General features: G+C 25.1%; 1 protein-coding gene across 4 annotated transcripts; it reads left to right on the plus strand.

Annotated features, from left to right (window-relative positions):
- The first annotated feature begins 1142 nt into the window (after positions 1–1142).
- Positions 1143–9210, plus strand: LOC126898392 (uncharacterized). Of its 4 annotated transcripts, none has more exons than XM_050672366.1 (6): positions 1143–1282; positions 1756–2251; positions 2323–2467; positions 5069–5278; positions 5381–5617; positions 8243–8843. In XM_050672366.1, the coding sequence occupies exons 2-6, from the start codon at positions 2239–2241 to the stop codon at positions 8688–8690; spliced, it is 1053 nt and encodes a 350-aa protein (XP_050528323.1). In that variant the 5' UTR covers positions 1143–1282; positions 1756–2238; the 3' UTR covers positions 8691–8843. The 4 variants fall into 4 exon arrangements, with proteins under 4 accessions (XP_050528323.1, XP_050528325.1, XP_050528326.1 ...); XM_050672368.1 differs by lacking the exon at positions 1143–1282 and having other exon boundaries at positions 1315–2251; positions 8243–8490; positions 8593–8843; XM_050672369.1 differs by lacking the exon at positions 1143–1282 and adding an exon at positions 8987–9210 and having other exon boundaries at positions 1587–2251; positions 8243–8490.
- The last annotated feature ends 1199 nt before the right edge of the window (positions 9211–10409 follow it).

Below are 10409 nucleotides of genomic sequence, written 5' to 3' on the forward strand. Positions count from 1 at the left end.
TTCATTAAGTACTTTTATTATTTTACCATTCATCGATTGAAAAACTAGTATCTCTAGCAAAAACCTTACTATGAAAAAAATGAAGCCATTTTCATGAGTAACATTGTTCCTTTATTTGTATTGTTTATTACTTGGATTCATTTGAATGAGCCATTAAAAAAGATTTTGCCAAAATTTAGAATAGATACCCTGAACAACGATGTTGCTCATGAATATAGGATTGAAGTTTTTAAATTAAACAAAGAACAAACTTGGCCACAATGTAGATATTATTACTTTGATAAACGGAATTTTTGAGGGGAGATGTTGTAACTTGACCCTTTTCCACAGTTATATTTATGTTGAGGATATTCATTTTTGCTACAAAATAAATAATTTTTATGAGCCACGAAAAATCTGAAAATGCCACTGGATGTTCTACCACTCTTAACTAACGCTTTTATCTATAAAACTAATTATAATGAGAAAACAACAATTTTCAGATTTTTTCCTTTATTTATACTAAAAGACCTACACTTATACCAAATATCATATTTCTACATGTTTATAATCCCAGAGGTACGAGCTTAACAAAGCCGAGTGAATTGTTTTGTGTTAAGAATTGTTAGCATCGCTGGAACTTGTTGTGTACTATAGAGCGTTCAGATTATAATAACATATTAACAATAATAATGCATTGTGTATTTAGTGATTTTGCAGTGAAATGTACTTTATAATGATAGTTTCAAATAAAGTACCAAAATAGTACGATTTTTACTGCGATTCAATATTATTTTGTGTAATAAAATTTCTATTTGGATTATTTAATTTTATATATTTTTTTAAAATATTGTTTGCATTGAAATCAATTGTCGACGTTATTTAAGAATTTTCTTATTTATGACTTAATTGAAGGACAACAAGTTATTATGTAATATTTACAGTATCATATTGCCGTCAGTTGCGTAATTAGGATTTTTTCTGAGAAATGATACACAAAGGATGTAACTTTTACTAAATTACAGAAGGTGATATATCTAACTTGCACATATAGCCGCGACTAGTAATTGCGATACCTTGTGCTATTTTTTTTTGTGAGCTCATTATAAAAGTTAATGACCTTTTTTTTTGGTTATAAAGTTAAATAATTAAAAAAGTCTATAAAGATATTATAAAAAACAAAATAAATATGTTAACTTTTATCGTAATAAAAAAATTTTAAATAAAGTGAAAAATAAAAAAAAAATTATTATTTCAAAATGTTTCGTTTATTTTTAATATTGGATCACGCTTTTGATACCAGGTGAATTAAATTTTTATTAATGGTGAAGCTTATGTGTAGGTAACGCTGTAAAGCTCCATAAAGTGCCGGGCCTTGTGCGAGATTACACTTTGCACACTCCTAGTGCAGATAGGACTAGAAATACACTCTGAAATTTATAATTTGACAACTTAAGTTGAGTTCATTTATCAAAAATAACTGATTTTTTGATCATATTATTTTGTAGTTATAGTCATTATTATTGACGTCATTTAACAACACGAATAAAAAAAGGAATGAATATTTTAGATGTTAATCGTTTACGACATTTTTTATAGCAAGTTAAGTAATAGGTATTTCTAAATGGAATGAATGTCTATTGCGTACATATTTATACTTTTGTCTTAAAATTATATCTTTACTAAGCAGTTATTCTTTCGCTCGCGAAATAATAATTCTGCGATATTTTTGAAGTCTGCTTAACAGTAATCCCTATGGTGTTTAATATTATCTAGTGAGGGCGCAACGGTCGCACCTACCATCTGTCATTTGGGTTCGAGGCGATAGTGGTGCAAGATACCGAGTTCTATGACAAAGTATCTACAATTGTCCATCATAACATTTGAGTCTGCTCACCACGGTAGTATATTTACGAAGGGTGTGTATAACATATAACATATTTCACGTAGTACTCGTGAAAACATAACAATACTGAATCAGGTAGTATGTTGGCGGCATTGAGAGCAACGAGAAGATACTATGTTGACTGAAGTGTAGTCGACTACGTTGGATCGACATACTGGTTCTGTGCATCTCGTCGATACTTTCTATCGGATTTACTTTCTAAATAGTGTAACTGGGTCGTCTCAAATAATGTACGAACACAGCAACTTAGCCGTAAAACTCAAGTCGTGTTCTTGTCCCACTCTAATCAACAACACGTGTCACTCTTTTGGTAGTCTGTCAAGATTAATAATATTGTTGGATATTATTATTTTATGGATACTTCTTGTAAGTACTATTGATCTATGGTTTATTCTTTACTTAACCCTAGTGTTAATATTCTGTTGATTATTTTGTAGCGGTGAACTTGGATACTGCTATCACTGACATGGATAATGTTAAACGGCGGGTAAAATTAATTATGGATGAGGGATCCCTTATAACTGTTGACAGAAAACGACCCGAACATCTACCTGAATGGTTCAATGAACAGTTATTCACTAGGTAATCTTTGTTTTTTTATAATTCATTTCTTCAAATTAAACTCTTATGAGTTAAGATCCAGTATTGATAATGTTCTTTGCTATCCATTTTTTTCTATTTTGTTGGATAATTCTTATCCATATTTTAGTTTTGCTGAGTGTTAATATCACTATTATTTCTACTCTATCTTTAAATTAATATTCCTTAAAATTTATTAAACATTTAGTCACATTTTACTTGTTGTTAAAATGGCTTTTTACTTTATTATGTACAATTAATTATTTAAGTAGTTATTACCTAACGTCAATTTTGAAATACACCTGATATCAATTACACATAAGTATTTATAGTTAGTCAAAGTTACATTTAAATAATACGTGGTCTGTAATTATGTATTTATTCAAAATAGTCACTTAATTATTAACGTATTTAAAACTTGGTCCTGGTAGAAATGCAATATTAACAAAATTGCCCTGTATAGTTTTTTTATCTTAAAATCAAATATATAATTAAAAAAATGTATAGAAAATATAAATATAAAAAATTCACAAAGAATATCGTAGAAATGTTTAAGGTGTTTATTTAAAAGTTACTGGCGAGACTTTTGAAATTTATATGTCACTATAGTTTTTTTAGTTATTTAAATAAAATGTATTGAGATTATAAACTAATAATTTTATATGTTTTTCACGTCAATATCGAAACAGGTCAAGATTAAATCAAATTAAGTTTCACCACACTCTCTCTAATCGATATTTTAATACAGCGATTACCTCTAAAAATAACTATCCAAAATTTGGCATTGACCAGAATTTTTTAATTTGGTATCATTTTTGTTTAAATGAAATTTAAAACGCAATGAGTCGGAAATGAACGTTTTTATTAATTAGAAAGAGACATCACATTTTCGCATTATTCCCTCTCTTCTCTTGGAATATTATCGAGTGTTATTGTACTAATAATGTAAGATGTTAATTTATTAAGATTTATCATTTAGTATATGCGTTACAAATACCTTAAAAGTAAATTTCGTTCATTTACTTAAAAATGTTATTTTATAAATAATTTAAATTGGAATAAAAAGTTTTAAAATCAGCACAGTCATCTTGGGTTAAAATTGTCTCAATTGGCGTCATAGTTTTTTTTAGTAATTTTTTTTGTATCAACACTTTTTTCGTTAATTTGTTAGATCTTAGATTTTGTAACTATGCATTATTTCTTTAGCCTCAATTCCAATTATTTGCGATCGGCTTTATCTTACAATGATTTAACAAAATTCTTATACATGGCGATCTTACGTAATTTCGTTATGGCTGAGGGCTTTATGGCTACGCAATATTCATTATAAAAAACAATTATAAAAATAGTTAAATTTTTGTCATTTAGTTTCAATTCCAGATAAATATTTTAGTTATTTTCCAACAAAACTAGTTTTATGTTGACATTATTTTATCAATTATTTCATAAAACTTAATGGAATTGCAATTTTTTCTATATATCTGATGTATAGAGATTGTGTAATAAACACTATTCTAAATAATATGTTGATAGTAGATTATGTAACTAGGATAATTTTTCTATTATAAAAAAGATAGTATTATGAATTAAAGTGAGATAATATAAAACTAATACAAATCGTTTGTACATGTTAATAAATCGTATTTCATATTATATAACCAAATTCTCAACAATAACTCTAACTGTGAAAAAGGGCCAAGTTCAACCCTTCCCCCCCCAACAAATTCTTTCTTGTAATTTTAAAGTAGTGATATCTACTTTGTGGCCAAGTTTGCTATTTCTTTTATGCATAATTCTCATTCCAATTTTTACGAGAACCTTTGGTTTTTTATTCGTATTGATAAATACTTGGCCAATTGCAGGAAAAATAGCTTCAATTCTCAATGAAGGGAATTTTTTCTCAGTTCTCTTCTTTCCATCTTCCTCATCATTTTTGAATGATTTTTTTAACCAGGACTTGATCAGTTTCTAGCCAAGTTTAAGCAATACGAATAAAGGAGTAATGCAGTTTATGATAATAGGATTGAAGTTTATGAACTAATGAACGAAAAAACTTGGCATAAATTTTTATATCACTATTTTGATGAGCGGACTTTTTTTGTGAGGCTTAAAATACACTAATATTGCTATAAATTGGTTTGGCGCACTGATGTGCATTAGATATTAATTTACGTGATTGCTATACACACTGACTATTAAGCAATAACAATTAAAAAATTTCTATTAAAAAAAAAATAATAGAAAATTAAAAACTGATTGGTTGGTGTTTAAAATAATCAGAAAATTATATTTTAAATTCAGCGTATAAAATATAAGTAAAATTTATATTCAGAACTTATCATACAAATATAGTATTATACTTTAAATCTTTGTAATAACTATTTCAGTTTTATTATAAATTTTTTTCCTTTTCCTCTCTTTTGTTAGTCGATTTTTAAGAATTATTTTTATTGTTTTATTTATAACAAGAATTTTAATTTCGTAGTAAGGATTCTAATATATATTTTTATTACAAAATTATTAACTATAGTTTTAATTGATTAAATTAAAATTTACCTAAAAATAATAAATATTTTACTCAATGTTTCTTTTTTTTTTTTACAGAGCTCAAAAGTATTTTTTTGCTAATTTCTATTCTATGTTTGTTGGAAAACTCATGGGTCTGATTTTAGTATTAACTGTGCCTTCTATATTGGAAGTACTTGTACTAACTAATAAATCATCAGATTCATACAACGCATTTAAACGATACAAGGACACTATTAGGCATATGATTAGGTGGTATGGATATGACGTAAAAGATTTAAAATCAAAGTAAGTATATTATGTACTTAAAAAAAAAGTTTGTTTTGAAATTTTTATAATGATATATTTATTATGGAGATTTAATCTGTAATAATTTTTTTATTTTGACAGATCTCAAAAATCTGTAATTACTGTACATGGCTTCCACTGTTCTGCTAGTAAATTGTCTGAAAAATATGGTTTAGGTGTTAGGGTCTCTCAAAAAGATATGGCTCTCACTCAATTTGGTTTCATGGGCATGATAATAATTAGAAAATCAGAATTATGTATTGTTGGTACTGAAGAAGATGAATTTGCTATGGTTCATTTCTGGCGTACTATAGGGTACATGCTTGGTATACATGATAAGTAAGTTTAAGAACACAATTTATTTATACGATTTTTGCATTGTTTAATGTAAATTTCCATAATTTATAATATGTTCTTATACACAGTCTACGAAAAATTACTTTGAAAAAGTAATAAAATTACAATTTTTCGTTACATTCGTTTTTCCTAATGTAATGAAATTATTATACTTGATAAAAAAGTAATGACTTATTGCTCTAATTATTTTTTATATATAGTGCGGTTAAACAAACTAAATTTTTATATGTAAGTGTACAATAAACACTTTATTATTCAAAAAATAAAAATTATATTGATAATATTTTACTGATATTTTTTAGTTTAATATTTTTTTCAGTTAATCAACCATGTAATATATTTATGTCTATTATAAGGGTGACAACTTTAATTTTTCAAATGGTAATACACAATTGACTAGATTATTTAATAGATAATGATCTAATTAAGAAAATGTCTGGCCGATAATAATTTTGGATCACTATTTCAAAAGTTATTAATAATTTTCTGAAACGAGGGGGATGAAAAGTGTATGGGTGTTATTATTTTTACAATTAGACATTTCCCGACCATACTTTTTCTTCTACTGAGGTTTAAAAATATTAAATATAATTAAAATAATGAATTATGACAAGTTAGAGACTATAATGAGTATTATTTATCAATAAAAATGTATTTTTCCTATTATTATTTTTTAGTAACATGTTAATAACATCGATAAGATAAAACCGAATGGTGCACTTTCTACGGGAAACGTGTAATTCTCAAAAATTGTAAGCAAACCAAAACCTGCCTAAGACCAGTATCGCCACTCATAGGGAAATAAAAATCTTTATGAGAAATTATTCTTATTCAACTATGCATTACTGTCTTTTAATGCTTGTTATGATGCCGTTGTAAGCGCGCCAGATTTACCAACATTTTCCAGTTCCGTTTTACTTTTGCGTGTTGGAGTACGGATATCCATTTTTAATTAATTTATTTATTGTTAATTTTGAACTAGTTTTTTTGGGGCAGTTTGTTTTTCAATAATGAATAATAAATAAAGAATTTCATATCGCAAATGTGGTGTGCAATACTGTAAAACTGACTATATTTTGAAGTTAATTATAAAAAAATTGTGTATCTTATTGATCCATCTCATATTTTGAAAGCTGCAAGGAATATTTTTTTCTAACATAAATTTAAAATAAATGAAGATTTAATAGAAAAACAATTTCTTGAGATATGTTATAACTAANGTATGTATATATATATATATATTAATGTGTTTCAAAAGATGAGGGTTTACTTAACTGCTCAAACTTAGTGAAACTGTTGTAGCCGGCATGGAAACTATCTAGATTTAAATAAATTACTTTTTTCTTCAAAACCAATTATTAATTTTTTAAAAGATATGGACAAATTGTTTGATATTTTTAATTTATATAAAAGGCCTAACTATTATAAGTAATTAAAATATTAAAGACTACGTACTGAAGTTTTTATAAATTTGAAGACTTTATAATCTATTTAAGTTTAAAAAATAAAGTTGTTAGATCGTTATAACCTAAATAATAAATTCTATTCAATATTATTATTTTCATAATAGTTATCTAAAATTTATTAGGAATAATATACAAAATCTACCAATCAACTATTAGCTAGACCGATTGCAACGGAATTCAAGTCTTTTATCAGTTATTACTTGTTTTTAATTCTAGTCTCAACTTTTAAATTTTTTTTGTATTTTTCTATAGGGGGCTAAAATTATTTTGGATACCATCAAAATATTTTTTAACTATCAAAAATTCACCCAACAATATATATAGTATAATTTTGTAAGAAATGTATGTCCCTATCAATTTTTTCTAATTATTCAAAAATAATTATTAGAAGTAAAGAAAATAATGTAATGCAATTCTTCAGAGGTGATTAGCAATTTGATATTTATACATTTTTGATCTACCTATTATTTTTGATTTTGCCTCTGTTAGTTACTTGAAAATAAAAGTAATTATAATACAAAACTTCATTACATTATCTAGTAAATTAATAACTTTCCTTCCCAAGACTGTATTATATATATATCTACTGTTAACCACCATGCAAATAATAGTTAATAGTATTTCAATTTGCGCCACAGTTGATCGTAGAGTTTAAAATCAATATTTAATAAAAATTTGATATTGTCATTAATTTATATTTTTGATTATTACATATTTATTTTAAATTTATGAAGTAAAATAATTTGGGGGGATAGTTGTTGACGTTCTAATGGTACCATTTCTTATGACCTACCGTCTCGGGATCAATTCTTATATACCCTTAAAATTTTTTGCACTTGAACAGTTTTTTTTTAAAATAATAACAGAAATAAAAGATAATTGTGAAGCGAAAAAAAAATTTATAAATTTATATTTAAAGATTTATAAATTTCGAACAAACTGTTTAAAATTAAAAACTAAAAAACTATTTAATATATTTCTTAAAAAAATTATTTGAAAAACACTTTTAGTATGAAATTATTAAAGTAAAATTTCCTATATTTTAGTTGTCAAATTTATTACATAATTATGACTTTATATAATTAATATTTTAAACTATATATTTATATATTTTTTTCAAACTTTTATATTTAATTTATAGATTTAACTTATGTCAAGGCACTTTAGAAGAGGTTCGATGTGCATGTGCTATAATTATGGATGAAGTGTATGCTCCAGGCTTGAGACAACCTCCTAAAGGATTTCAACCAATGTTTGAAGCACTTATAGATGGTCTAAAACCAGTGTCGCCTGTACTAGATGTAAATGCATTTTTAAGATATACCCAGGATTTGTGTGGGGTGTCTTCTAGTGAAAAAGAACCTTATATGAATTCATGGTTCAGTCAATGTATGTATAACTTCCAAATATTCACTCATAAAGTACTATTAGTCAAACAATGGTTGGCTTTTATATTTCGGCCAATTTTAAATTACAACTTGAGGTTTTCAGTATGGATCAATGTGAAATTTCCCTTTGGAGCTGCTCTTAAATACGGTACCAAAGTTTTTGTGAAAGATCAGCCTGCATTACCTCACCCTGTTATTTAGGGTGCATATTTCAATAGTTTAATGTACATATTTTATTTGTTGTATAATTGAAATTATTTAGGAGAGTCTATTCAAAATAATAAACAATTTGGTTAATAAACACAATGAATAAAGAAATAAAATATATCTTATAAAGTTAGTTCTCGAGCAAACTAAATTNAGAAATAAAATATATCTTATAAAGTTAGTTCTCGAGAAAACTAAATTTTCTATGCTATGTTATTAAAAAGTAAATTTTGTGGATATAAAAATGAGAGATTTAAAATTTCAATTTAATTATTTTTGTATGACTTAAGGAGAGAAAAATTAAAGACTGCTGTAGTAAAAGATTCAATTTTTACCTTCAGAAATAACTTAAACTTAATTATTTTTGTTTGTTAAATACATATAATATTGAACTGTCTTAAGTAGAATGTTAAATTGAACATATTTTTTATTTCTATATTAACATTATTTTATTTAACTAATAATTAATTCAAGTTTTGAATTTTGACCATTAACATTAATAATTATTAATTATATATCTAATTATAACTAGATGTATTTGGTTGCATTGTATATTTAATTTTATTAGTAATATAACTTTTAACTATAGTAAATACTTTATTATTTACAAAATATGAGTAAATTATAGATTTGTTTGATTAATTAACATTTTAAATTAATTTTTGTATATTTTATAAAAGTAATTATAATAAATGTGTAAATGACTAATTTTTTCAGTAATTAGATAATTGTTAATTTTTGTTCTCTTGAAAAACTATTTTTTATACTTAAATACTATTTAAACTGATGAATTTTTAATTTGTGATAGTAACTACTTTAATTTTATAGGATAATATCTTTTATACCTTTTAGTAATTGTTAAATAAACTAATTAATATTTATTTTTGTACTGGAAATTTTGTTACCGAATTATTTTCATTAAATTTAAGTGTCTTCATTAAGTTTAAAAGTTTAAGTATGCATTATTTATAATATTCCATAATTAAATATGTTTTTATGTAATACTGAAATCCAGTAATTTTAGATACTCCCTTACATTGTACTGTTAATATAAGATGCGAAGAAAATAGTCTAAAATCTTATAAAATATTGTTTTTATAATATTCTAATAATATTAAAATATTCAACAAAATCTAATAATGTATAAAATTTGTATTTAATTTGTTGACTTGATAATATTAAAACAATTTGTTTTCACCTAATAAAAAATGTAGTCTCATTAATAAATTAAATTGTTGAATCAATAGATCTATACAAGTAAATATTTTTTCAGTTTATTAAATATATATCCAAAAATTAAATAAATTCATTAAAAGATACTTCTCTGTCAAAATTTATTTTTAAATATGTAAATAAATTTGATATGATTGTTAACCTCGTACCTTATTAAAACAAAATACCCTATAACGAACTGTGCTTAATAAAACCTAGAAACAAGACATGTTGCAAATTTTAGCTTCGATGCGAAGCTGAGAAGGTATTGGTTTTACTATGATGTGTTTTTTTTTTTTTGTGTCTGTTACCACTTTTTCTCAGCTCTCACCGAACGGATTTCTTTCAACGATACGTCAAAAGATCACAAATCGTATCTAGTCGAAGACATTACCCTTCAAAATTGAAAAAAATTCCCCGTTCCCCGGTAAATGGGGGAAACCTCCAAAAAAATTACAAATTTAAAAATCGCTAATTTTCGAAATTTTTTCAATTTTTTTT

Source organism: Daktulosphaira vitifoliae, unplaced genomic scaffold (genome assembly GCF_025091365.1).
Source record: "Daktulosphaira vitifoliae isolate Bord-2020 unplaced genomic scaffold, ASM2509136v1 Scaffold_2, whole genome shotgun sequence".
Lineage (NCBI taxonomy): Eukaryota > Metazoa > Arthropoda > Insecta > Hemiptera > Phylloxeridae > Daktulosphaira > Daktulosphaira vitifoliae.